Source organism: Mangifera indica, chromosome 3 (genome assembly GCF_011075055.1).
Source record: "Mangifera indica cultivar Alphonso chromosome 3, CATAS_Mindica_2.1, whole genome shotgun sequence".
Taxonomy (NCBI): Eukaryota; Viridiplantae; Streptophyta; class Magnoliopsida; order Sapindales; family Anacardiaceae; genus Mangifera; species Mangifera indica.
This window is the reverse complement of record NC_058139.1, coordinates 9,381,860-9,406,526: the sequence shown is the minus strand read 5'-3', so window position 1 is coordinate 9,406,526 and position 24,667 is coordinate 9,381,860. Positions and strand designations below refer to the sequence as shown.

The following is a 24,667-nucleotide window of genomic DNA, read 5'->3' as shown; positions in this document are numbered from 1 at the left end:
CTTCATTTTGCTCTTCTAATACCTGATCATAACTATAACGCAAGGCTGCAATGGTGCTAATGCAAATAAATACAGATCTGGAAGTGCCATTGTTTTAGCTAGGGGTGAATACGAACTGAGAGGCTGAACACCTTTTGACTCGAGTTTGATTCAAATGAAAAATAGTTCAATTTGAGTTTAATAAGTCAAAATTAAAGGTAGTTTAAGTATGATTCAAATGATAAATTGTTTGGTTTGAATCTTTGTCTCAAATTAATAGTGTGGACTTGTGACTCAAGTTTGCAGGTCATTAATAAAACAATGTTGATATATGAAACTATTGACGTTGATGAAGATTATTAATAAACATGCACTCATGTGATATATAAGGTGGACACTAACAACTTCGATATATGAAACTATAGCTGTTATGCAGTAGATTCACTTAATATGATGATATTCTTATAATATTATCTATATCCTTAACCACATAATATTGAGGTTACAAACACTTATAAATTGATTATTATACGTATTCATAAAGTTTTTACGATCAAGTTACAAGTTAATCATTTCCTCACAGTTGTATACATCTAAGGATATTGATAAACCATACATTGATAGAAATACACATAGGCATTGATGAAGATTATTAATAAAATATGATGCATTGTTCAATTGAAGTTACATTATTACACTTAACGATTGTCTTTACAACACATACTTTTAACATTTGATTCCTTCTATCAATCACTTTAATATCTTGTGTTGCTATGCTCAAGCCTTGTTGCAAAAATAGCCTAATCTTTTGGCATCAAGCATTATTGTTAATGAGATATTTCCATCTTTATCTACTTATCTTTTATTAATACAGGCCCATAGTGTTGTTTGTCCATCCAGCCCAAGCCGGCCATCTACAGTACGCCCAAAAGTCTCCCTCGATGCATCCTCATGATCATTTTTATCACCCATTGAGCTGAATATTCAAGTAATTTTGATTAGACCAGCATTAATTACGAAAAAAAAAATCTAATTACAAGCCCGAAAAATTCCCTTGAGCAAGCAGGTGCGGGTTTCGATTTATTTATTTATTATCCAAATCTTGATCGTATCTGAGTTAATTTAACACAGTGTGGAAAAAAAGTTGTAAAAAACGAGGAGTTGACTGAAACAAGAGGCCGGTCTCCATTATTGGAGAGCCGTACTCTGGTATAAGAAGAAAGATGAAGATTATTGTTAGAAGAAAATGGCAGCCGAATTATTAAGCATGCACGTGAACTTACGCCAACCATGATATCACCTTCACATAAGTCTGTTCATGGTGTTCCTCTTTGTCCACTAAGTCCTTGTATTAATTCTTCGTGCGTCAATCTGCATCTGATACCTTGTTTAATAAGCAATCCATTAATTGCCGAATTAGCTTTCTTCATGCTCTAATCTATGATGGAGAAGAAGAAATGACAGTGTCAGGATTTAGGAGCGGTTAAGATTACTGTTAAGCACCCATCAAAAGCCTCGAAGCATGAATAATCTCACAGCTAACTGTCACCTGTGTGTGTTGACATAAGAATTTCCCTTTTTTTCTGCTGTGACTGTGACTGTGAGGTCATCTGGTGTCACCCACTGCGACGTCAGAGATTAAAGCAAGCGTAAGCAGCAGGTACAATGGCTCTGAGAAGAGCATTGGCCCTTCGAGGCTGACGCCAGATGATTCAGAATCCCATTGTCGATTAACGTTCTGAAACATGGAGCTTCTAGATGACCTCCAATGCATTTTAATTGGGTGATAACGGAGCTCTTTTGCGTTAATCACTGAGCGTTTTGTCTGCTAATGGGATGGCCATCAACCATTTAACCGTCTGGTCCAATTGGGTTCCAGCCATGTTAAAGCTGACAGTGCATTTCATTTTCAATCTCAAATATTTTTTGGCAGCAAGCAACCGCAGGAGAAATGAATGGACACAGAAAATAATATGGGGAACAAGTAAATAAATATATTAACTTGATATTGGAATCTCTATTTGTGTTGTTATTTCATTTCATGATCAGGTTTTGAGCACAGAAGAGTAAGAGAGTTTCAGTTGAGTGTAACATCTTTGCATGGCTAAATTTGTAATCTGAACAGTGGAAAGTTTATATCACTTCCTCTGTGTATTTTCTTTCAAATGGAAAATCAAATGTCCATCCATCCACCCTGCACTCACAAGTGTAGTAAAACTAAATTTTATATTTATACGTTTGCCAAAGACAAATACAAAGCAAAAGAAAGAACACTGAAGTAAAAGCAATGGAGAGGAGAGGGCAATGGTCAAATGCCTGCAATGCCTGGTTATGATTGGTTGATGTATTGATGATTCTGGAAAGAAGAGCCATTGGCTTTCCTTCTCTTTTCTTTCTTGGTTTCTTCTTCGATCTTGGTTTGTAAGTGTAATCAAATCTGTCTTGGATTGCTACATTTGTGTCCTTTTAAAGCAGAGATTGTTGGGTTAATTTTTGCTTGGTTCATCAGAAACCAAAGGCCAACCCTCCAATCCCCACTTGGATTTCTTGCCCCCCTTCTTTAGTTTACTGTTTACCTTAACCAAGTTAAAGCAAATTAAAGTCTAAATCTGATTCATCTTCAAAAGATAAAGCTTTAACGTTCAATTTTATCTGGGTATTTCTCTTTTTAATTATTGGTTTAGAAATGGCCATCCAAAGGCACAATTATCTAATGAAATCCATGGCAAACATTTTTAAATGTCCACCGTGTTTTTTTTTTTTTCTAATAGAATCATCCGAACTGGATCATTATATTGAGTTAAAACCAACCACACTAAACAAAAGAAATATAGGTCTATCATGTTCCATGACATTAAACAGTTTTAAACAATATACCTCAGACAAACTGAATATTAATAACAAATATTTAGTGCTAGATTGAATTAATCTGGACAAATTTAAGCTGTACCCACATGTGAGAATTTGTTTCATTGCAATCTCACAAATTTATTAACAAAAGTGGAGCCATCGAAGCTTGTCATCATGCTCTGTAACAAGAAAAAATCAATGTTTATTCTGGCTTATCATAAAATTATGCTGTGTTTAATGAGAAAAAGTAATGGGGATGGGGTCTAAAGAGAGTGGGGTGCATGTACCCAACACAGATGGCAAAGCAGTCAAATCCGGTCGGTTGAATCCAGTACCGAACACGAAACTTCTGTGATCGGTATTCAAATCGAAACATAAAAAGAAAGTGACAGCAATTATATATATAAACAGTGAAAATAACCATAAATACTCTTGTTGTATATTCTTGAAGAAGAGCATGGCTTAAAGGCTTGGCTTTTGCAATAAACGGGGTCCCCCCATGCAGAAAAGTAAAAACAAAAAGGCACGTCTGTCTTGATCCAGGCTTTAAGGGATTCTCCTCAACATTCAAACTGGTCGTTTGAATTAAAAATTAAAATAATCTTTGTCGTTTGATCTCAATATCTCATCTCCATCTTCATCTTCATCGTCATCTTCATCATTTCCCCACTATCCCAATCCCTTTGCATAAGGCTTCTGCAGACTTTGCATTCTTCTTTATCTTACACTTCCTTGAGATTGGCGCATCACAGGTTAAAAGCTATATGGATACGAAATTTTTGGGGTTTCAAATACTGAATTTCTAAAATTTATACTGTATTTATATATATTTTTTATCCTAGATTAATATTTATATATGCTTTACAGTTTGATAAAGATTTCCCATATGTTGTATAAATCAAAGATTGAATCTCAACATTATTATTTAATACCGACAGAGAGAATTTTTTCAAAATATCTTTTGCATCTAAAATATCGTAGTTTAATAAAAGAATGGTCAACTGAACTGGATGCAAAATCAAACAAGATCTTCTGAAATTAAACAAATCCAATGAGTCCAGTCAAATTATAAAATATCTGTGATTGTGAAACTTCATAGATTTCTTTATTTGCTCCCATGAATGTCTCAAACGTGGCCCCATTGCCTCTGGATAACCCAAATATGGTTTAGGCCAAAAAACTTTTTCCCACCCAAGGTTTGGTCCACAGCCACCCTTTTACCCATGAAGTTTCAAAAATCCAATAACCTACCTATTATCTAATTTTTATTAGAATTTTCTGTTAGAACTAAAGGTAAAATCATTATTTTTTCAGTAATATTAAAAATTATATATAATTTTATTTCGTTTTTAATTTTTTTAATTTTGAAAAGTGATTTTTTTTTCTCTCACATTTCTAGGGTCTTTTTCTTCTCTCTTTCGCCAGCATCTCCACCTCCACCTGTTGTCTCTCTCAGCAAATGAAGACGAAGACATTGTTTTTTAAAAAATAAATGTGGTTTACTGGATATATATGTGAAACATGGAATGGACATATGCAAAATTCTAGCAATGCATATAGTGGGGCCATAGAATGCTATTTTTTTTTAAAACAATGTCTTCATCTACCCAAAAAAGAGACAACTTTAATATCCTTGATCCAATAATCTGCCCATGTCAAGGTATTACCTACTCTGGACACATACTCTATCATAGTTTTATTTTTAGGCTTTATAATTTAAAATACGTTTTGACAACTTAAAGAGTTCATAAACTATTTAACTAGTCAAATCTTCTCTTCTCTTAATGAGGTGGGATGTTTACACACAGACTCAACATTTTCTCTCGTACTTTATCAATGTGAGATTTATCTAAAGGTGTCACATACATCCTCTCTTATGAGACTCAGCGTCTCCCACTATCGATCAAGAGGACACACAAAGTTGCTTTGATACTATTTTAACATATTTGATTCAATAGTCTGATCTACTATTAAAATAGTCTACTTTGGATACATAGTTTTATTTTTGGGTTTTACAATCTAAAATACATTTTAATAATTTAAAAAGTTTATATATTATTTAACTAGTCAAATCTTCTCATCCTAAGATATGTGAGATACACACATAAATTGAATATCTTTCTTATGTTTTGTTGATATAAGATTTATTTAAGAGTGTTACACAATTAAAGGGAGGAAAAAGGGTAGAGATAGTGGTCATTGCTATTGTCAAAGAGAGAAGAAAAAAACCCTAAAGATAAAGGGTGTGAAAGTCACTTTTTAAAATTAAAAAAAATTGAGTTAAGGTGAAATTATTAGTTTTTAAAATCTAAAAAAAATGATAAAATTATATATTTTTTAATATTATTAAAAAAAGATGATTTAACCTTTAACTCAAACAAAAATTTCTAACAAAAATTGAATGGTATATGAATATTTAAATTTTTAAAATACCGTGGGTACAAGCCATTAATGGAGGAAGCCTCGTTCCCTTTGGCCTATAGCTCAAACGTGGAAAATACAAAATTCCATGTTTCCCATGCTATGGAGTCATTAAATGTGGGGCCATTCTCGCCACATCGGCCCCACTAAAACTGCCACATGTCCATTCCATGTTTGTAAAAACATCCTTTTACTAATCTCAATTTCCTAAGGCCGGAAAACCAGCTAGTGGTGAAACATGTCTTTCTTTTGAAACAAATATATGTTCCCCATATGCGCGCGTTGTTTTCAGTTCCATTCTAATAAGCCTTCGTTATATTTGTTTTTTCAACAAAACCAACTGAAAAAAGTGTAAATATAGCATTACTCCTTGTTTCCATTGTCTTATGTTATTTTAGGTTTCTTTCTTTCTCTACTTTGAGATGTTTCAAGGTATCACCTTAGAAAAACCAGTACAACAATGGCAGGTGGTTATGATGCAAGCATGACAAATCGTGGAGAAATGTGAAAGGCCAGGGTTTCCTCTTCACACTGTCATGTGTCCTTGAATAAGAAAAACCTGGTGTATTTTCCAAAAGGGCAGGCTTGAATTTCAAAACAAAAGAAAGCAGGGCTAATGTTATGTACAATTCACAGCGGTCTGACATTCCTATAAGAAAGTGCAGACGAAGGCTGTTTCAATTCTTCTTCTTCAACTCGTTTTCCTTTGTAATTATGATTATAATAACAATGGTGATAGCCAAGGCAATGACTTTATTTCTTTTTTCCCAGTAAAATCATTAAGCAGTAGCAGAAAAAGAAGCCTCAAATGCACCACAAGTTGTTCTTTTCTACCACCAATAAGTACACTGCATACATATCATACATTTAGCTCTTTGAATGGTAAAATAAATATTTACTTTGTTATACACATTTCTTTTATTATTCTTCCATTTACAGAATGAATAACTGGCATGCACCTGGTTGAATTTCCTGCAAAATCAAAAGGAGTCAGCAAAAGGGAATTGTCAAACAACTGAGCAAACACATAACAAATGACCAACTTCTATAACTAGTCTATTTGAAGCTAACATTTGCATAAATCGCCTAATTTTAATTTCAAATCATAATGACCAACTACCATTAATAAATGCTGTAAACATTACAATTAGTGAAAGACTTTAGCAGAACTTAAACAGGAGGAGAATGATGATAAATTATCCTATCTTTTTTCACCTTATTGCTAAGATTCTAACACTTGGTTTGAGCCTGTTGTATTGATTGCTGATGAGGACTTATCGAAAAAAGAATGCGTGCCACAAACAGTGCAGAAGTTGATGAAAATAACACACTGTCTGTACCTGTTGTGATAACAAGGAAAAACAATGGAGAGATTTAGACAAATGTATTGAGAAGAACTACTGGCAACGCTATAAAGAGAGGTTGAGGACCAACCTTTTGGACTGTGGGCATTTGAATGTCTCTAATTCTCTATCAACATTACACAGTTCCTTCCTTCGGAGCAGTGGAAAACTGTAAAATCGGGACCTAATAGAGGATGAGAATAAGACCAGGAAAGAGATTTTCTCAACAGAAAAACTTTAATAGTAATCAAGACCAGCACAATACTGTCTACATTGGAGGTGAATCCATGTAGCCCCCATTTTTTAATGGCACAAAAATAAATAAATAATAATAAATCTTTTGATACAAGTAACTAATAATTCTTATTCTTCATATATAGATTTCACGCATGATGTCAATAAGTACCTGACTTGCTGGGAGGGAGAATCAGAATCAGAATTTGTAAACAAAATGCATTTCATTTGATTTGTATGTATGAGAATGAAATCCCATTAAAGGATGAATAAATGAAATTTCACATGCTAGTGATACAAAGATGTGATTCATGACAATTACATTTACAGCTAAATTACCTTCCAAGAAAATGCTTAGTTTTCCAGAGTTGCCTTGAGTAGAATAGGATACACAAGAACATTGATTGTTCAGAAATTCATCCCTCAATAGAAATTGAGTTCAGTATATCCATGTGAGTGTGGCAAAAGCTCTTCAACTTCAATTCTAGCACTGGAACAACTCATGCTTTTCTTCATTCGACAACGATTTATAGACTCAACCTCTGCTAAGAATATACTATAAACTGGTCTATGATCTGAGAATCTGGACTCCCCACGAACATAAGATAATTGATTGAGGCCTCTTCCATACCATAATATACGATCACACCTACACATGCAAAGCAAAAGTAATTTCTTTATCAGTATTTTCATTCAGTCCTATAACAATGCGGATATGGGAGTTTAGGATAAACATTTTTTTAGGAGAGGTTACCACGCAGGAGTTCTTCGTTTCTCCTTTGGGTGCCTATCATCCCCAGCATATCTATCTGAATTATTTGAATACTTGTATGTTGGTGGGAAATAAATCTTTCCTTCATTCCATCCGTTAAAGACACGACCCCTCCTTTGCTCTATTCTAAGCTGTGTTAAACCATCAAATCTTCAGGTTTAGCAATTCTTGGAATAGGTTAATAAAAACGTTCATTTCCAATGACATATTAAATAGAGGAGAACTCAATCATTGAAGAAATCTAAATTATTTTTGAAAATATAAGCAACATGCCTGGTCATTCTCTAACAAAGCTCTCCAATTGCGCATCTCCACGAGAGCCTTTGCAGAACGGTAAGAAAGGGCAATCCGATAGTTCAAATCCCCAAGCCATATGATTTGACTACACCAAGATAACCAAAATTAAGAATTTTGAGCAATAAAAGGCTAAGCCTTTCATTTTAATTTCTCACAAACGAAAATACAAAGAAAGCATGGAATGCTGGACCGATTTAATTGCCAATCATTGCAATTTAAAAGTAATCAAACACATAGAAGGAAATTAGAAAACTTAAAAATATAAAATAGTTGAATAAGGGCCTTACTCATGCTCCAGAATTGTTTGAGGGGAGTTCTCATCTCCTATGCCATGAACCCTGGGAAACCTTGTCTTTCTAAGGATCTCCATAACGTCAGAGTTTCTTCTTAACTCATCTCCCTCCTTCTGCCCAGAGGTTAAATGACTACAGACGAAGCAAAAGCTTGTCTGATGCAATGACATGCTAATTGAAATTGAACCCTGGAAGACCCAAAAGAATAAGAATGGCACCTTTTCTTTGTCTAGTTCATCAAAAATTTCACTGAAATCAGATAAAAGATCTAAAAGCAAAAATGTACCTTGTTTCCAAGATAACCCATCAACCCTCTGCCTACACATGACACTTTCATGTTGCAAACATTGTCTCTTAGATCACTCTTCACCCACACTGTAAGAAATATTCCAACCATTTGCTTACTGGCAACCAAACAGTACCTTGAATGTCCAATAGGTCTCTCTCTATCCTCCATGGAAAAAGATCCACTATAAGTTATTGGCGAGTATTGTGTGGGAAGTGGCGAATCCCCAGGACCATTCTCATCATCAGAGGAACCCCATCTGAAATTGGGATCATAATCACTAGGCCTGTGTCCAAAGATAACCCGATCACAGACACTGAATCGTCTATCTAGTCTGGGTTGCTGCATTGATATATCATTATCCATTCTCATGCTGCGGCTCAAGGACTGAAAGGACCGTCGCTGGAAGAAAGACGAGGCTTTCTGCCTTGTTGAGCCCTCAAAGTCTGCATCTAATTCCACAACTGGATCAGGGATGGGTGAAGGGGTATGGCAACCTCCACTAGTACCAGGAAGGCTATTGAGTGTCTTCCTAATAAGGGCTAACCATTTTCTGGCTGGACCATTATTTTCTGTCCCCAAAACATTACCAGCATTTAAAGGAACAATTTCTTGAAACCTGAATAACAAAAGGATCATTGAGGCTTCCTCTTCTGTATTGAAACATTCACAGTTCAAACATGAGAGAAAAGAGAACAAGATGGAATTTTTGCCATACCCAAGAACATAAATGTCAGCAGGAGGTGATGTATGAAGCCAATCTTCAAGACTCAAATAACTCGGAGGGGGTTTTCCAGCTACATTCCATGTAGCTACAAAAATCCTATGCCCAGAAGAAAAGGAAAAAGTAAACACGACTGTCTCAACGAGAGCGACCGGTGCAAGAGAATAAGTAACACAACATACCTATAGTTATGCATATCTGTGACTTGTGCGGAATCAATGTCAATCTTTCCTCGCCGTACTTGATCAGAGTTCCTCCGGCTGGATCTCTCTGTAACAAAGGGAAAATTAGATAAACTTTTTTAATATACCGGGGCTAGAAACAAGAAAAATTTTGACACAAAATAAAAGTTAGCATTTTTTAATCTAAACTTTATATATGTTGTGGTCCAAAGAAATAGTGGGATGATGTCTGATGCTGAACCTGTTCTGCTTTTCTTAATAGTGCATGCTTCTCTCTCAGAGAAGTTGTTCCTCCAATCTTCACCACCACCTGAAAAAGAGATACCATAAAGTGGTTAAAGCTGAGCTCTAAACATCAAACTCACATGTTCAAACACGATAAGAAACAGACATTTTTGGATTAAAAAAATTAATTGAATTTCAGATTGAGGAAGAAAACAAAGAACAGATCTTCAGCTGCAAATGGTAGTAGAAGAATCCCACCTCTCAATAAAACCCAAATCATTTTTAGTACAAAACAAACACTGATGCAGAAGTAGCATAATGCAAGTGTCCAGTGTCTAGAAGAATCTAAAACTAGTAAGTCAACAAGTTTCAGAGAAATCCCAATTGTGTAAAAAATATGAAAGGCAAAAATTTCAAATCCCAGAACTCAAAGTTGCATCTAAACCATGCAAATTGAAAAAAAAAAAAAAACAGAAGTTTAATCACCCTCATAGTCAACAGTATCTGCTTGAAAGTCTTCAGCTTTGCTCTTGATATTAAACCACTTCTTGACCAGTGTTTTGGGCCATGAAAGCTTCAAGATAAAGAAGAAAACACTCACTCAGCAATCTTAGAACACCAAATGCAAACAGAAATCACACAAGTTGCGGCATTTGATGGCACAAACCTTGCTTTTCTTAGAGCTCCCATCTCTCATTGTTTCAAAAATTCATATAGTTATCCTGATTTAAAGAAATATAAAATAATAATCCGAGTCTTAATTTCTTCAACTAAGTTTGGTTGGTTGGCTTTTCGGAAAAACCAATGACGAGAACTGAACAGGAAATATAAACCAAACAAAAGGATTAATTTTCAAAATATTTTTGAGCTCCAACTTCTAGGTTTCTTATCTTTTTCTACATAAAAAGCGAAGAAGGAACAGAAGCAACACCACTTCTAAGCCCTTATGAATTTCACAAGAGACAATGAGAGCACAAAAAAATGAGTACTTGTTTGATTATGTAATAAAGAGGAAGGGATTGTGGGAAGAAAAAAAAATCCAGTTTCTTGACATTTTCATGAATTAATTTTCAAGGATGAAATCGAAATAGAAATAGCCGGTTGGGGTTGTTTCCGTTTGTTGTGTTTCCCCCAGGAGTTTGTTGGGTGGGTCAGTGAAGAGAAAAGAGAAGAAATAAGGGAATTGAAGCGGAAATGGAGAAAGAGAGAGAACAAGAAACGCGCGGAAGTAAGACTATGAGATTCTGAGAGTAAAACAAGACAATGTAGGACACACAATAACACATGAAAGAGAGAGAGAGAGAGAGAGAGAGAGAGAGCGAAAAAGAGAGATGCATGTATAAATCCTTAACAAGAAATAAAATAAAACCTCGTTCTGGGCACACTACACTGCAAAGTATCGAATTTGAAGAGAATAAAGTGAATGAAAGAAGCAAACTAATGAGGCCTCTCGAGGCTTTTTACCCCAAGTTCAAGGCCTAACACCAAAGGAAAAAGGAACCCAATGGAAACACAAAGCTTTGAGTTGAGCCTTAACAAAATGTATGGACAATAAAAATTGTAACTTTCACATACTAAGTACTACTACTTCTCACCCACCCACACCCAACCCTGGATCCATTCTCTCTTTTTCTATAATCATCTATTTATTTTATATTCCTCTTTGGCTTTGTTTGCTTCTTTCTCTGCCTGAGATCTCTGTACATGGTCAGCAAAGTTAGGTTTAATCTTATGCCTAGCAGTACTACATTAGTCCATTTGGTCTTCAATGAGTAAAAGCAGCAGTTATGAAGACATATAAAAAGCTTTTGTGTTCTGTCCTTTTTTAAAAATATTTTTAATTAAAAATTATTTAAAAATAATAATCAAACAGTATTCTCGTTTTTAACATATCGTTATTATTGATCTCGTAGAGAATGTATCAATCTTTGCATTTTTACAAGGCAATTTACTAAAAGGTTTTTTTTGTTTTAATTTTTCTGTGTGTGTTAAGACTTAAGACCGTTTCTTTGATGTAGATCTTTGGAGTTTGAAACAGTAGGTTTATAGGGTTGAAGAGAGAGTGATTTGATTCTTCTCTTCTTTCTCATTGTTGGGGTTTGGGCAATTTGTTTAATTGATGTTCAAGTTCCAAACTTTACAAGTAATGAATGTTTGCTGCTTTTTAGCAGTCAAAATGGCTGGTCTTCAATCCAATTTTGAGGCCCTTTTGACTCAATTTAGACTTGTGACTTGAAGCAACGAGGCAATTGAGCTCCATGGATTAATTAAAAAAAACTCAAAATTTAAAATAAATGTAGGATATTGTTAAGCCATTGAAGGTGCCCAGTTTGAGCCACCGCCCATCAGCCCATGCCACCTCCTGGGGTTTCGAGCAAGGATCTAATAAGCTAGTTTATATTAAATCAAAGTAATCTTTAAATGAAAACAAAGTAATTTTTCTTGGTCTAGGTTATTATTAAACCATGATTTTGTAAACAAGCCACATGTGGGACAATGTGTTGGCTTCTCTAAACTAGGCATAGGCAATCAAGTAGAGTATCAGTAATCAGAAGTTAAAAGTTAATTTAATAATTTGACGGCGAAACTCTCCAAAGGAACCCTAAAGGCTAAACCAAAGGTTTCTTCTTCTTCTTCCGAATGGGAATCCTCCTAACAAAAGCCATGAACATAAGCTATTGGTGACCGCTATAATGGTGGAGGTTCTGCTAAAATTATGGCTACATTTGGTCCCATTTGTAGGCTGTCAAATTAACCTGGCTAATTTGACAGGTCAAGAGCCAAAAGCTTTGCTTTTAATTCCTATCAATAACCTGGCTGCCACCCTTCATTTGCCATTTGAAGAAAGTCTCTTATTAGAACTAATTCCATTTTGTTCATTATTTATGTCTATCTATTATTTAATATAATCAAATGAAATATTTATATTTAATTAAAGGGTTTTTTTTTTTTTGCACCCTAGAGTTCAACAAGATCATAACCCTAGTTTTAAGTGTTTATTTAAATCCACAGATATCATACCCATTCGGGTGATAATCAATAACTAATTACAAAAATAATGATTAAATATATCATTTATCCAATAATCATTTAAGAGTGTACAGAAAGTTTTACTCATAATTATGGAAAAAAGACTTTAGAAGGCAATATATTTCTTCCTTCATATTTATAAGGAAAAGTTATTATTTCTTACCAAACTGAGACCGTGCATTAATGTAATTATTCTATTTTAGTTTAATTAAAATAGGAATATATTTTAAAAATCATCAATGAATTAAAAACACTCAAATATTTTATCTAAATGTAACTTTTTTTCTTTATTCTATAAATATGAAAGACTTAACACACCCTATTATGCATGTCACAATCCAACGATGTGTAGGGCTGGATTCGAGCCGAGCCAGCTCGGGCTCGAGCTCGGCTCGGCTCGGTTCGAGCCCGAAACGAGCCGGGCTCTGCTCGGCTCGATCGAGCTCGAGCCGAGCCCGAGCTGGCTCGGGTTGGCTCGGTTAATTTTTTTTTTAATTTTTTATTCAAAACGGCGCCGTTTTGATTTATATATATACACAAAACGATGTCGTTTTGATATGAAAAACGAGCCGAGCCGAGCCGTTAACGAGCCGAGCAGAAAACGAGCCGAACTCGAGCCGAGCCGAGTCAGCTCGAGTCGAGCTCGAGCCGAACTCGAGCCGCTCATAAAAAAACCGAGCCGAGCCCGAGCTGACTGCGAGCCGAGCTCGGCTCGGCTCGAATCCAGCCCTAACGATGTGTATAATACATGATTGTCAAAACTCTATGATATCATAAATCATTGTGAACAGCATATGACATAAGCATATAATGTATTAAATGAAATGTTTGGATGTTATCATCACAAACATATTATAACTTATTTTGAATCTTCGTATGTCTTAGTGTCTATCTACACAAAAAGGCAAAAAGTTTCCAAAATTATACCCGCATTCTATAAATTGAGGACAATTATTATACGATAAAACTTTTCATTATCCGAATTCACATTTATAACACCTAATAGGTTATAATCAACAACTAATTACAGAAACAATATTAGATACGTCTTTTATCTGTCAATCATCTAATAACACAAATATATCTTTTACTTAGAGACAAAGAGAAAAACTCAACGAGATAATATATTTCCGTAACATCTATAAATTTCTTTTCTTATTCCCTCTCGTGTCTATAAGGAAAAGTTATTGTTTCCTATCAAATCGAGATCGTATCATTAATCAATTACTTTATGTTAGTTTAATCGAAATGGGACTGGATTTTAATACTCATGTTTGAATTATGATTACTTATAAACGTTATTTATTTTTTTTTTTTTGGGTCTTATTACTTAGATATGTTATTTAAATGTAACTCTTTTTCTTAGTAAAAATACCAAATATAAAAAACACTAAAGATATTCAACTCGGGTAATAAGAGATGTCTTTAGGTGGTAACTGGTGGATGTGTTTGGTCTTTTGCTTAACTCACATACAAAGTGCCATTTTAAGTTTCTCTTATGTAGGATGGAAACAAATAGGTTTTGATTATAACATACAAAAATAGCAAAAAATTAGAATAACTTATATTTAATAAAATTTGATAAATATAAATAATTATCGTGTTTGGTTAGAATAAATAAAAAAATATTAATATATTATTTTATTTAAATACCTTGAATATTTTAAAATATTTCTTATGTTAGTTATTATATTAATTAAAAATAAAGTTATTTTTGTTTTAAAAAATTAATAAATAAAAATATAATTATAATAAAATCAAGATTACCTTAGTAATGTTTTAATATTTAAAATAGAGATGATAATTTTATATGACTTACCACATTACAATTGACACTATTAATAATAAAAAATTATTGTAATATTTTATTATTTATAAATAAAAATATAAATAATAAAAAATAAATTATCAAAACAATTTCACTGCTATTTAACCAAATGCCCTAATTATATTAACAAATCTACCATCCATCCATTCACGTGTATGCTTCCTTGTGATTCCTAAAAAAATGCAAAAAAAAAAAATAAATAAAATAAAAAGAAGCTGATATATAAATATATCTCTTGACAGAAACAGTTAATTCATTATGTTTATAATGAAGAAAATTAAATTAACGTGAAGAACTTTAAAAGAAAGATAAAAAATAAAAATGGGTTGTGTTCAAAATTAAATTTAGAGATGGAGAAACGAGGCAGTCAAAGGGTGATCTTTAATTTGTGCTTTGGGCAAAGTATCTTCTCTGCTATTGCTGGAGAATTTAATTTTCTTTCTGTTTCTTTTTGCTTTTTCAGCCTTTACACCAACCTGAACTCTTCTTTCTCTTAAAACGCTGTCGTTTTATTGTTATTATTTTTTAATTCTTAATTTTATTTTATTCAAATTTAATAGTTTTTTCATCTTTTGTCATTTTCATTTTAACTCTTTATTACACTAAAGAGTAATTTTCCAAAGCAACAATTCTATTAGTTTTGTACTTGGTGATGTAGACTTCTCCTTCATTTATTCCACAATATTTATACGTATAAAATACGTCCAATCATTTGTGGGCCCAACTTGAAATACACATTACGAGCCTCAAGGGTGAATGTACTTTTCAAACACAGCAAATGCCTTCTTCGATTATTACAAGTCAACTAAACGAAGTTAAATAAATAATTAATATATTGTGACAATAATGTGATGGACCCATTTGCAAACGAAGTAATTAAAATAATATTATATGATTTCAGTACACAGAAACCCACGAGGGAAAAGGAGGATGAGAAAGGAAATAGAAATGACAGGGATCAATTTGACGTACAGCTTTTCACTTGGGGTAGAAATTGAAGTTGAAATTGAATTGAAATGAGTGGCTTTCAGTTTTCACCTCAATTATGGCTTCAATTCAAATTATTCAATTGCTCGCTTGCTTGCTTCTATAGGCCTGCACAACATCTTGTCACTCACTTTGTGGTCTCCCATCTCCCTTTATGATGCCCATCAAATCTCAATGTTATTTTAATTTATTTATTATCCAACTGGGCAAAATCTCAACTTTTTTATTTGTTAATTTATTTTCCAATTGGGTTTGCATTTGCTCATGTCTTTTTTTTTTTTTTTTTTCAATTTGAAACTAAATTTGTAATCTAAAGTATTGTTAAAAATGTCTACCTCTTGCATAATTTGAACAAGTCCTTTGCTGTTGTTGTTGAGCTGGTTGTACCTACTCAAGGCATATTGAATGTTCATGTTATAATTTATTGCAATAAATGAAACATACAAAAGAGATAATGCTTCCTTCATCATATGCAACCTTTAATTACGTTTTATCAAGAAGATCAAGTAAACCAATCTGGAAACAAGATGGAATAGACAAGATTTACAGAACATACTTTTCCAGCAAGGACCATGGCAAAAACCCAGATTTCATCTGCATAGATGCTGAATTTACTTAAAGAAACAACATCTCTTCTCAATAGAAGTTTAATTATCTCCTAAGGGAGTTCAAAAAGCAAATGTTCTTCATTCTTCAAGCGTTCATTCCAATCTGCAACATCTTCTAGACCTTGTTTGTCTTTCTAAAGCAATAATGATGCAAATTTGCAAAGATTTTGCACACTCTCTTCAACTAGCCTAAGACTAATCTTTCAGCTTAGAGAAATGAATTTGGAATTAGAACAAATATAACTTGATATTTGATAAGAAAGAGCAAAAACTGCTTTTGTATTCCACTATTAAAGAAAACTTGGTGGGATATAGCTTTCACAATGAACTGATTCAATGACAGTAAAACATATACTTAATGCGATGCTGGTTACACATAACTCACTATACTTGGTCTAAATATCATAGTAAAGTTCTTTACACTCATCATGCTCTTAATAAATGGCTCACTCTATGTATCACAAAGAAGATATAGAGCTAAAAACAAGTCATCATGCTATAAAGGAGCATTCAACATCGAAGTACCTATCAATTTTCTAACACCATAAATATGTAAGGAGGACCACTTATACTTGTTATGAACATGACCTCAGCAACAAAGAATCAATCTCTCAAATACCTAACTCTGGCAAACTCAACTTATTGAAACCATCACCAACTGTTAATTTGTATCAACTCGCTCTAGCCTTGCATTTCTTCAAAACTTGATATAGAGAAAAGACTTGTACACTGGTATTTACAGTAATCCATTAAAAAGAGCAGCCCAGAATTGTAGTGCAGAAATGGTACCCAAAATCATCGGTTTCTGCCCAATTCACACATCTGGCTCCCTTAACTTTTGCCATCAATTTTTCAGAAAGTAACAGAAAAATCATTAAGGAACAAGCAATTGGACGTTGCAAAAATCTCTAAATTGCAAACAAAAAATGAAAGTCAAGTAACAGGCCTCCGTATCATTCTAAAATTTAATTTTTCACCACAGCTTAGAGATCATTTCCATATCTTAATTAACACTACTCAGCTGATTAATTTTCCAATATGTTCTTTGAGACACTGCTCAGCTGATTAATTTAATTTACTTAGAACATCATAACATTTTAGAGAAAAGACTTGCACACTAGTAATTACAGTAACCCATTAAAAAGAGCAGCCCAGAATTGTAGTGCAGAAATGTTACCTAAAATCTTCAGTTTCTGCCCAATTCACACATCTGGCTCCCTTAACTTTTGCCATCAATTTTTCAGAAAGCAACAGAAAAATCATTAAGGAAAAAGCAATTGGACATTACAAAAGCTCTAAATTGCAAACAAAAATGAAAGTCAAGGAACAGGCCTCCATATCATTCTAAAATTAAATCTAAAATTTAATTTTTCACCACAGCTTAGAGATCATTTCCATATCTTAATTAACACTGCTCAGCTGATTAATTTTCCAATATGTTCTTTGAGACACTGACCAGCTGATTAATTTAATTTACTTTCAACATCATAACATTTTCGAGCCAATCTCATGCAATCCAACCAATGAAGGACCTCCATGTTGGGGTCTTTCTCAATCACAATATCAGAAACGGTAACCTGCACCTCACCTCTATAGCTACCAATCTTCCCTCGCACTCTACACACAACACCGACTTTAATCTGCGGGGCAAAGCCGGCGGCCACGTTGGCAATTAATCGAACAGTTGATGGGTCGCGGCGCGAGAAATAGGGGGAGTTGAGGTGGTTAAGCCAGAGAAGGCAGGAAACGGAGCCGGTTCCGTCGTCGATGGTGAATTTAAGGAATTTGTTAGGTTTGTAGTCACGTGAGGTGATTGTGCCAAGGATTTCGACGCGTGAAAGGAGGAGTTTGCCGAGACGAGAGAAGATAGTTGGGTCCGGCGTGGGAGTGAGAGAGAGGAGATCGAAAGCTAGCAGCTTTACGTGCGTGTTTTGGAGTGAATTTTCCATTGGAGAAGAGACTGGTTATCGTTTCGAATAGATTAGGAAGGAAGAAAGTTTTGAAAAAAAAGGATAATATAGCGGGAAAATTGAGGGCTGTCAAAATTAAACTCAATTTTAAAAAAATTACCGCAATTAAAATAAAATAAAATAATAATAATTTCAACATTTAAAAAATAATTAAAAAATTGATGAGCTCACCATCTCATCTCATCTCATCTCATCAGAGCTCACCTCGGACAATCTTGGCCTCTTTTCCTGACCTGAATTTGGCCTTGGTACTATGTGAATTTCCCATTTTTGGAGCTAGCGATATATATTAATTTGAATTAAATAACAATAATATTCTTTAGATGAAGAAAAAAAGACAAAATTATTTGAATAAAACTTCATGAACTGAGAACACAACACTCGGGGATACAAACCAAACCCTTAATCATATTGGTGACATCCACTAGAGCCATATCATGTGGGTTGTAAAACAGCTTAGCTTAGGTATAGGGATCTCACTACCCACTAAAGCTTACCATCATTTTGAATTTTTTTACTATATCTTTTGACCATGTCCAACTTGTGTTATTGATTGATTCGTCAGAAATTTTGCTGTTGATATTTGACACTAATAAAAATACAACATAAGGTCAAGAGAGTTGCCTACAGGGTTATGAGTATAGAGTGACAGTAACAATGGTAACAAGGGCTGGACATGATGACACCCAAGAAAAGTTTAAGAGGATGCGAATGAAAATAAATGCATAAAGTCTAGATGGAATAAATGATTTTATTTTTCAATTTTGTTACTTTGAGATGATATTATATTTTAAAAAAGGTAGAACAATTAGGAAAAGATATATTAATTTAACTACAACATAGGTTTTTTTTTTTTTTTTTTTGTGCTTTAGAGGAAAAATGTCAGAATGCAATTCATCCATTTTCTAATAATTAATTTAATATTCTATATTGGTTTTTAAACAATTTACTTTAGTGTTCACACTTATTTATTTTTCTATTTTTGAGTCTTAAAATATTACTCAATTCAGATTAATATTATTATTATTAAAAGATATATATTTTCTCTTTTTTTTTTACAAAAAAAAAGCATAAATCTTTCAAGCTATTTATATTATAAGTTTCCTAAACTGTCTTATTCTTCATGCACCTTTTGCAACCATAAATGGACCACTAATATTATCATGTTTCTTCACGTGCTATCACGTGCAAATAAGTGGAACTTGAAAACAAGGAGTAGGACCATACATTTGATTGTTACAGTACAACCGATCCTAAGTTAGAGTGAATCAATGATCCTCTCTTAATTAATAGAATTCAATTAGCCATATACATAATTACTCACAAGTGACTCATATCTCTATCCAGGTCCAGGATGTAAATGTATATACAAGTAGCCATAACTTATTCATTACTCAAACAGATCAATTTGATTCCATGGGATAAGTATTCCTATAGCAGAAGAAAGATCAAACATAAATCTGAGGTCTACAGAGATAGAAAACTAAGGTTACCGAGCTTACCGTCAAGAGGGCAGTTGCTGGCTGTAACTTCTTGTTGCAGAATGTTAACAAATTGAAGGTATGTCATCAGTTTGGCAGTTCTATGGTGATAAGTGACAATGTTAAGTGAAATAAGAACATTGATAGTGGATGATTTAGATAAAATACTAAGAAAAAAAATGGTCTGCAAGAAACTATATGATACAAGAGTGCAGAGTATAGAGGAAATCAATAGGATATGAAACACAATTCGATGTTTTAGCGCTTATTAACATCCAAATAGTAGAATAAATTTCATAAATTTTAAATACAAGGTTTTCTTTTATCAAATATATGCAGTTCTGTCCAACCAAGGCTGAAGACAATCATAATGAGCAGTCCAAAGGTTCAATACATACATAGCGTGACAACTAAGAAGTGGTAATAAATTACCTCAGATGTTGATTACAACATAATACTAATTAGTCACTATGGGCATCTCTTCATCTTACCATAGTACATGCTTGAACAAGGCTCATCCAACCATGGTGCGCTTTCGACCCCTTTGACGCACTGTGAGAAATTGTGATGCAATAAGGAAACAATAAATGAGATTAATATAACAAAACACAACCCCTAATCAGTCATGGGAAAAGAACCAGCTGCAGAAAAGAATTGCACCTTGTGCGAGCTTATTCATTGTGGATGACCACTGCTTTGAGGACTTCCTATAGGCAGCAAGTATTCGGTCCATCTACATGTACACAAACCGGTGATGAGAACAATTTGTACTTTGCGTTGTTCTGTTTTGTTCCAATAAAAAATTATTTCTCATTTAAAAACCAAACATGTGACATGCTTTACAATTGTATTATAATAAGTTCATAAATATCAACCCCTTAGCAGAATCTTCATAATTAACTTCCATATCTTTAGGTTTGAAATCAATAAGAATACGAAATATAAAATGCCATTCTTCATTTTTGTTCTCAAATTTTTTGAAAGTTCTTAACCTAATGTCTTTCCAGTACAAAACAGATATATGGATATGAAATTACACAGGATTGGACTAAACTGATCCAACGGGCTTACCACATTCCCACATGAAGAATGCATTGAAACCAAGGCTCTCTCAAGTACATATAAATCAACAGCTTTGTCTTCTGGAAGGGTTGATGTGAAGCTCAGACCAAAGTCAATCAGGACCTGACCAAAGATATTTGTGGTTGAAAAGCAGATCATAATATTGGCCAAAGAAAGGAGAATATAAAAGAAGCAGAGGAAACTGACCAGCTGGTTTGTACCATTCCTAATTAGCATGTTTGATGTGGTCAAGTCACCATGAATGAGACCACCATCATGTAATTTAGCAATTGCATCACCAATCTGTACTGCAATATCATCCAATCGCTCTTCCAAAATACCATGCAACCCAAATTCGAGGAATACATCTTTAACCGAAGGGCCCTCCACATACTCAAATGTCAGGGTATGCTGCACAGGGTCCATGGCATACAGCACTGGAGTTGAAACCCCAAGTCGTCTTGCTTTTGTCATGCACCTAGCCTCCTACTCCGGAGTGTATATTATCAAAGAAGTTAGACAAACAGCAATAAACCCAATTGTTACAATATTGAAATTAATGATAATAGAACATCTCATCCATGGAGCTCACAGCATTGAGGCGCCTGAGAGTAAGTTTTGAATCCAATGAGGGGTGCCTGTACTTCTTTGAGAAGCGTTCCTTCACAATAGACCTCCTTCCCACAAATGTTGATTCAAAAACTCTCTGAAGAAGAATAAACATATTAGCAAGGGAAGAAAGAGAACTCTGCAGCTCAAAATAGCTTTCATTTTAGATGCATGGAACACTGCAAAGCATCAGGCCAGCTGCCGGCTATTTTCACTTGTATACAATAGCATGGCAGAGCTTAAATCCGATTCCTTTGCAGATCCCCAGCCAGGCAATTAGATGGCAATTAGTATTGCAACTTACAGCTTCAGCTCCTTGCTTAATCAGAATGAGGGAACCATCATCATTATTGGCTGTAAGTTCCATAGGGAAATCTTGTTGACACTTTACTGCTGTCAAAGTACTATGTTCAAATGGAAGCACCCGATGGTAATTATACAGAATAATATATAAACGTATTCCAAACGTCAGGTTAAGTCAATTCAACAAAGGCCAGTTCAAAAGACATTTCTGAGTTCCAACTATCAGAAGCGAATACATAAAGAACAAGAAGAAAGTAAAACACTGCCTGCAGTTATTTATATCCAATTTCATATCATAATTACAAACCTGAAAACAAGAAAGAAAAAAGAGTGGAAAAAAGGATTGAATTTGTGAAGTACACGGAGCTTTGAAGGGCCAAAGTAGATAACTATTTAAAAAAAAATAAGATGTGTAGGATGACTATATAGTCAATTCAGCTCTAGTATCAAAAAATTTTGTTCAGCAACTTAGCGCATTGACAATAATTAATAATTCTTTAGAGGGCCATAAACAAAAAAAATCTCTTCCCTTGTGCTTCAATGAACAAAAGAGAGGACAGAATTTTGTTGGTTTAGTTCAAAACTTATAGCCCAATTTTGTATTTTAAGCTCAACTACAAATTCCATATTTGGATTTTAAACTCAGTTTATCATAAATAATGAGAAGTTTCTTCTATAATTTATCTACCACCAAAAATATTGTGGTACATGTCATTTCAAGAGATTGTCTTCTTAGACTAATATCCCTCACCAAAGAAACTGATGCTCATGTCACATGATTCTTCTTACACCTTCAAAAATTAAAACAATGTTCTCGCTAATATTTCTGAGGTTTTTTTTAAGTTCTAACACTGACATGTTAAAGTTATTATACTTGGTTGATCCACATCTAATGCGGGAAACTCTAATTGTCTTTGATTTGACAATGATAAGTTAGATCACAGTTGCCCAATCAAAAGTAAAGGTAACCTTTTATGGATAATTATTACCTAATTCATACAACTGAGGTAACTGATAAATCTAAGATCTACCCCAAAATTTACCATGCGAGCAAAGCTCAATCCAAACGTTTCACTAATAGTTTTACTGGAACAATTCTTCACAACCATTGATGATTAATCCTCACTTTAACATCAAATAGTATATATTTCTCATCCAATAACCAATCCTAATCCATCATATTTTAATACCACAGAGACAAGGCAACCGCCAAAACAACAGTAATGCACACCCATAAAACATCATATACAATTACAAACAAGATACAAGTTACAAACTAATCCAATAACAGGATATAGCACCCACAACCCGTACAAACAACATATTCATATTAAAAGAACCAAATGAATAACAAATAAAGTACAATGTCTCAGTCATTTTCACAAACACTTGTTGAACAAAACAAACAACTCACACAAACCAACAGGAACCCTCAAACCCGATAGCACAATAATGATTAAACCAAGCCACAAACACTTGCTACAAATTCATAGCCAAAACTCCAATAATTCCGTCAAGAAAGATGGAAAGCTGACCGTGGAAACAACGTAGATAGATAATGAGATGAAAACAAAAAAAGTGAACTTGAACTTTGTGCCTTACCTCTTTAGTTTCTACAAAGGAACCCAAAACCAACACAACATACATAACTCAACTCAACTCTGCCTTAAGTTGTATCTTTATGTTTCCCGCTTAATTACAGCATAAAAAAATTGTAAAAGAAAATTATGAAGTTCATATTCCTGCTATCAACCATATATTATTTAGAGAGCAATAACAGAAAATTAAAAATAAAAAACCCAATGAGGAAAAAACAGCAGTTTGGCGAGAAGATATGTGTGAACCTGTGATTTGCTAAAAACGGAGGAAAGTAAGTTAAGGGCCTCCACTGGCCGCCACTGCACGAACGCAGAGCACACACTGGACAAATTTTGAGTCAAAAACCCTTCTTCAACTTGAATGTTGACCGTTAATTTAGTTTGTGGCTTAAGCTAAACGACGTCGTAGCCAGCCCTTTTTTAAATTACGAATGAAACGCCATCGTTTCAGTTGACAATGTAAAGCGCCATCGTTTTATTTTAGTTTAGTTGTTCAGGCTCTGCATTGCAAACCCTAACCCTCGTTGGGCTCAAGCTGGAGTCCAGTGTCTAATCTGTTGTTTAATTTGTAGCATAAGATGAAGAGGTCGTGGAGTGATAAGCATAATTCTTCATCATCATCGTCAGATTTCCCTGGAATTAATGCATTGCAGTCTCCTGGCCGTAAAAAAGAAATGTGCTATAGCCTGTAATTCACAGTTCTTTGAGAATATGACTTTCAATGGCTCACCAAGAACCAAGATGAACCAACTCATTTACGACTTATTGTTTCTGTTTTGAATTTAGAGGCAGTTTAAGTTGCGATCTTTGCTGATCTAGCACCAATATATAGAAAATAATGGCTGGCCTTTTGGGTGTAACCTTAGAAGCTTTCCACATCTGCAAAATTTGAGATAGTTTTGTTTGTCCCAGTGTTCATTTATCTATATGACACAGAAGCAGCTAGTGTAGCAAAGCATTCACCTCAATTGATCTTGAAATTGTAACTTTCAAGTTGTAAATCAGAAGGGTTTGCAGCCAGTTTGATCACCTGCTTATTATGGAATCTCTGCTACAGTACATAAGCGAATAGTGGCAAATGTTCTTAAGAGATGATACAAAGTGAATTTACCAAACCTCATCCTGGACAGCCGAAATTGAACCCAGGGAAAGCTATAAAAGGTGAAGTTGTTAACACCCCTTCTGGCTCTTGGTATGATATATCCCTACTACTCTATTCAAGAGCACTGCGGCTGGTGAAAGGGCACATCAGTAGAACTAGTGGCAACTGGCAAGGGTCTTGTATATGGCTCTGTAGTATTTGGAGTTGTTTACAGTAAGCCTGAAAATCTTCCTCTGAAACCCCAGTTTTTTGCTGCAAATTTTGCGAGCTAATTCAACAGTTAGCTTGGGATGATACAATGTTAAGAAACAAATATGAACTTCCTACATTTTGGGTTCAACCACAATTAACTCTCAACTTTTGAAGCGTTCTATAACTTTCCCTTCTACTGTTCAACATTTAAACAGTGTAAGGGAATTTCTCACTCTAAATAGGAGATATAACCACTCACAAGGATATTATGATTGGTAATAAAAAAAATTT

General features: G+C 34.1%; 3 protein-coding genes across 7 annotated transcripts; all 3 read right to left on the bottom strand.

Moving 5' to 3' along the window:
• Positions 1–6,059: 6,059 nt before the first annotated feature.
• LOC123210900 (type I inositol polyphosphate 5-phosphatase 4-like) lies at positions 6,060–10,909 on the bottom strand. 2 transcript variants are annotated; one of them, XM_044629394.1, is made up of 13 exons: positions 10,274–10,909; positions 10,093–10,180; positions 9,623–9,691; positions 9,382–9,469; positions 9,194–9,298; positions 8,476–9,094; positions 8,184–8,377; positions 7,873–7,981; positions 7,582–7,730; positions 7,167–7,476; positions 6,685–6,777; positions 6,466–6,590; positions 6,060–6,222 (listed from the first exon to the last, which is right to left on the bottom strand). In XM_044629394.1, the coding sequence occupies exons 1-10, from the start codon at positions 10,301–10,303 to the stop codon at positions 7,251–7,253; spliced, it is 1,677 nt and encodes a 558-aa protein (XP_044485329.1). In that variant the 5' UTR covers positions 10,304–10,909; the 3' UTR covers positions 6,060–6,222; positions 6,466–6,590; positions 6,685–6,777; positions 7,167–7,250. The 2 variants fall into 2 exon arrangements, with proteins under 2 accessions (XP_044485329.1, XP_044485328.1); XM_044629393.1 differs by having other exon boundaries at positions 6,685–6,762; positions 10,274–10,908.
• Positions 10,910–16,309: 5,400 nt separating this feature from the next.
• LOC123210923 (CST complex subunit STN1) lies at positions 16,310–18,789 on the bottom strand. Its single transcript, XM_044629424.1, has 2 exons — positions 17,237–18,789; positions 16,310–16,894 (listed from the first exon to the last, which is right to left on the bottom strand). The coding sequence occupies exon 1, from the start codon at positions 18,006–18,008 to the stop codon at positions 17,523–17,525; it is 486 nt and encodes a 161-aa protein (XP_044485359.1). The 5' UTR covers positions 18,009–18,789; the 3' UTR covers positions 16,310–16,894; positions 17,237–17,522.
• Positions 18,790–19,778: 989 nt separating this feature from the next.
• Positions 19,779–23,480, bottom strand: LOC123209985 (EKC/KEOPS complex subunit TP53RK). Of its 4 annotated transcripts, none has more exons than XM_044628106.1 (7): positions 23,329–23,480; positions 21,486–21,571; positions 21,165–21,278; positions 20,780–21,058; positions 20,582–20,695; positions 20,171–20,243; positions 19,779–20,062 (listed from the first exon to the last, which is right to left on the bottom strand). In XM_044628106.1, exons 2-7 carry the CDS (start codon positions 21,546–21,548, stop codon positions 20,025–20,027), a joined length of 681 nt encoding a protein of 226 aa, XP_044484041.1. In that variant the 5' UTR covers positions 21,549–21,571; positions 23,329–23,480; the 3' UTR covers positions 19,779–20,024. The 4 variants fall into 4 exon arrangements, with proteins under 4 accessions (XP_044484041.1, XP_044484042.1, XP_044484044.1 ...); XM_044628107.1 differs by having other exon boundaries at positions 21,486–21,574; positions 23,329–23,474; XM_044628109.1 differs by having other exon boundaries at positions 21,486–21,605; positions 23,329–23,471.
• Between the last annotated feature and the right edge of the window lie 1,187 nt (positions 23,481–24,667).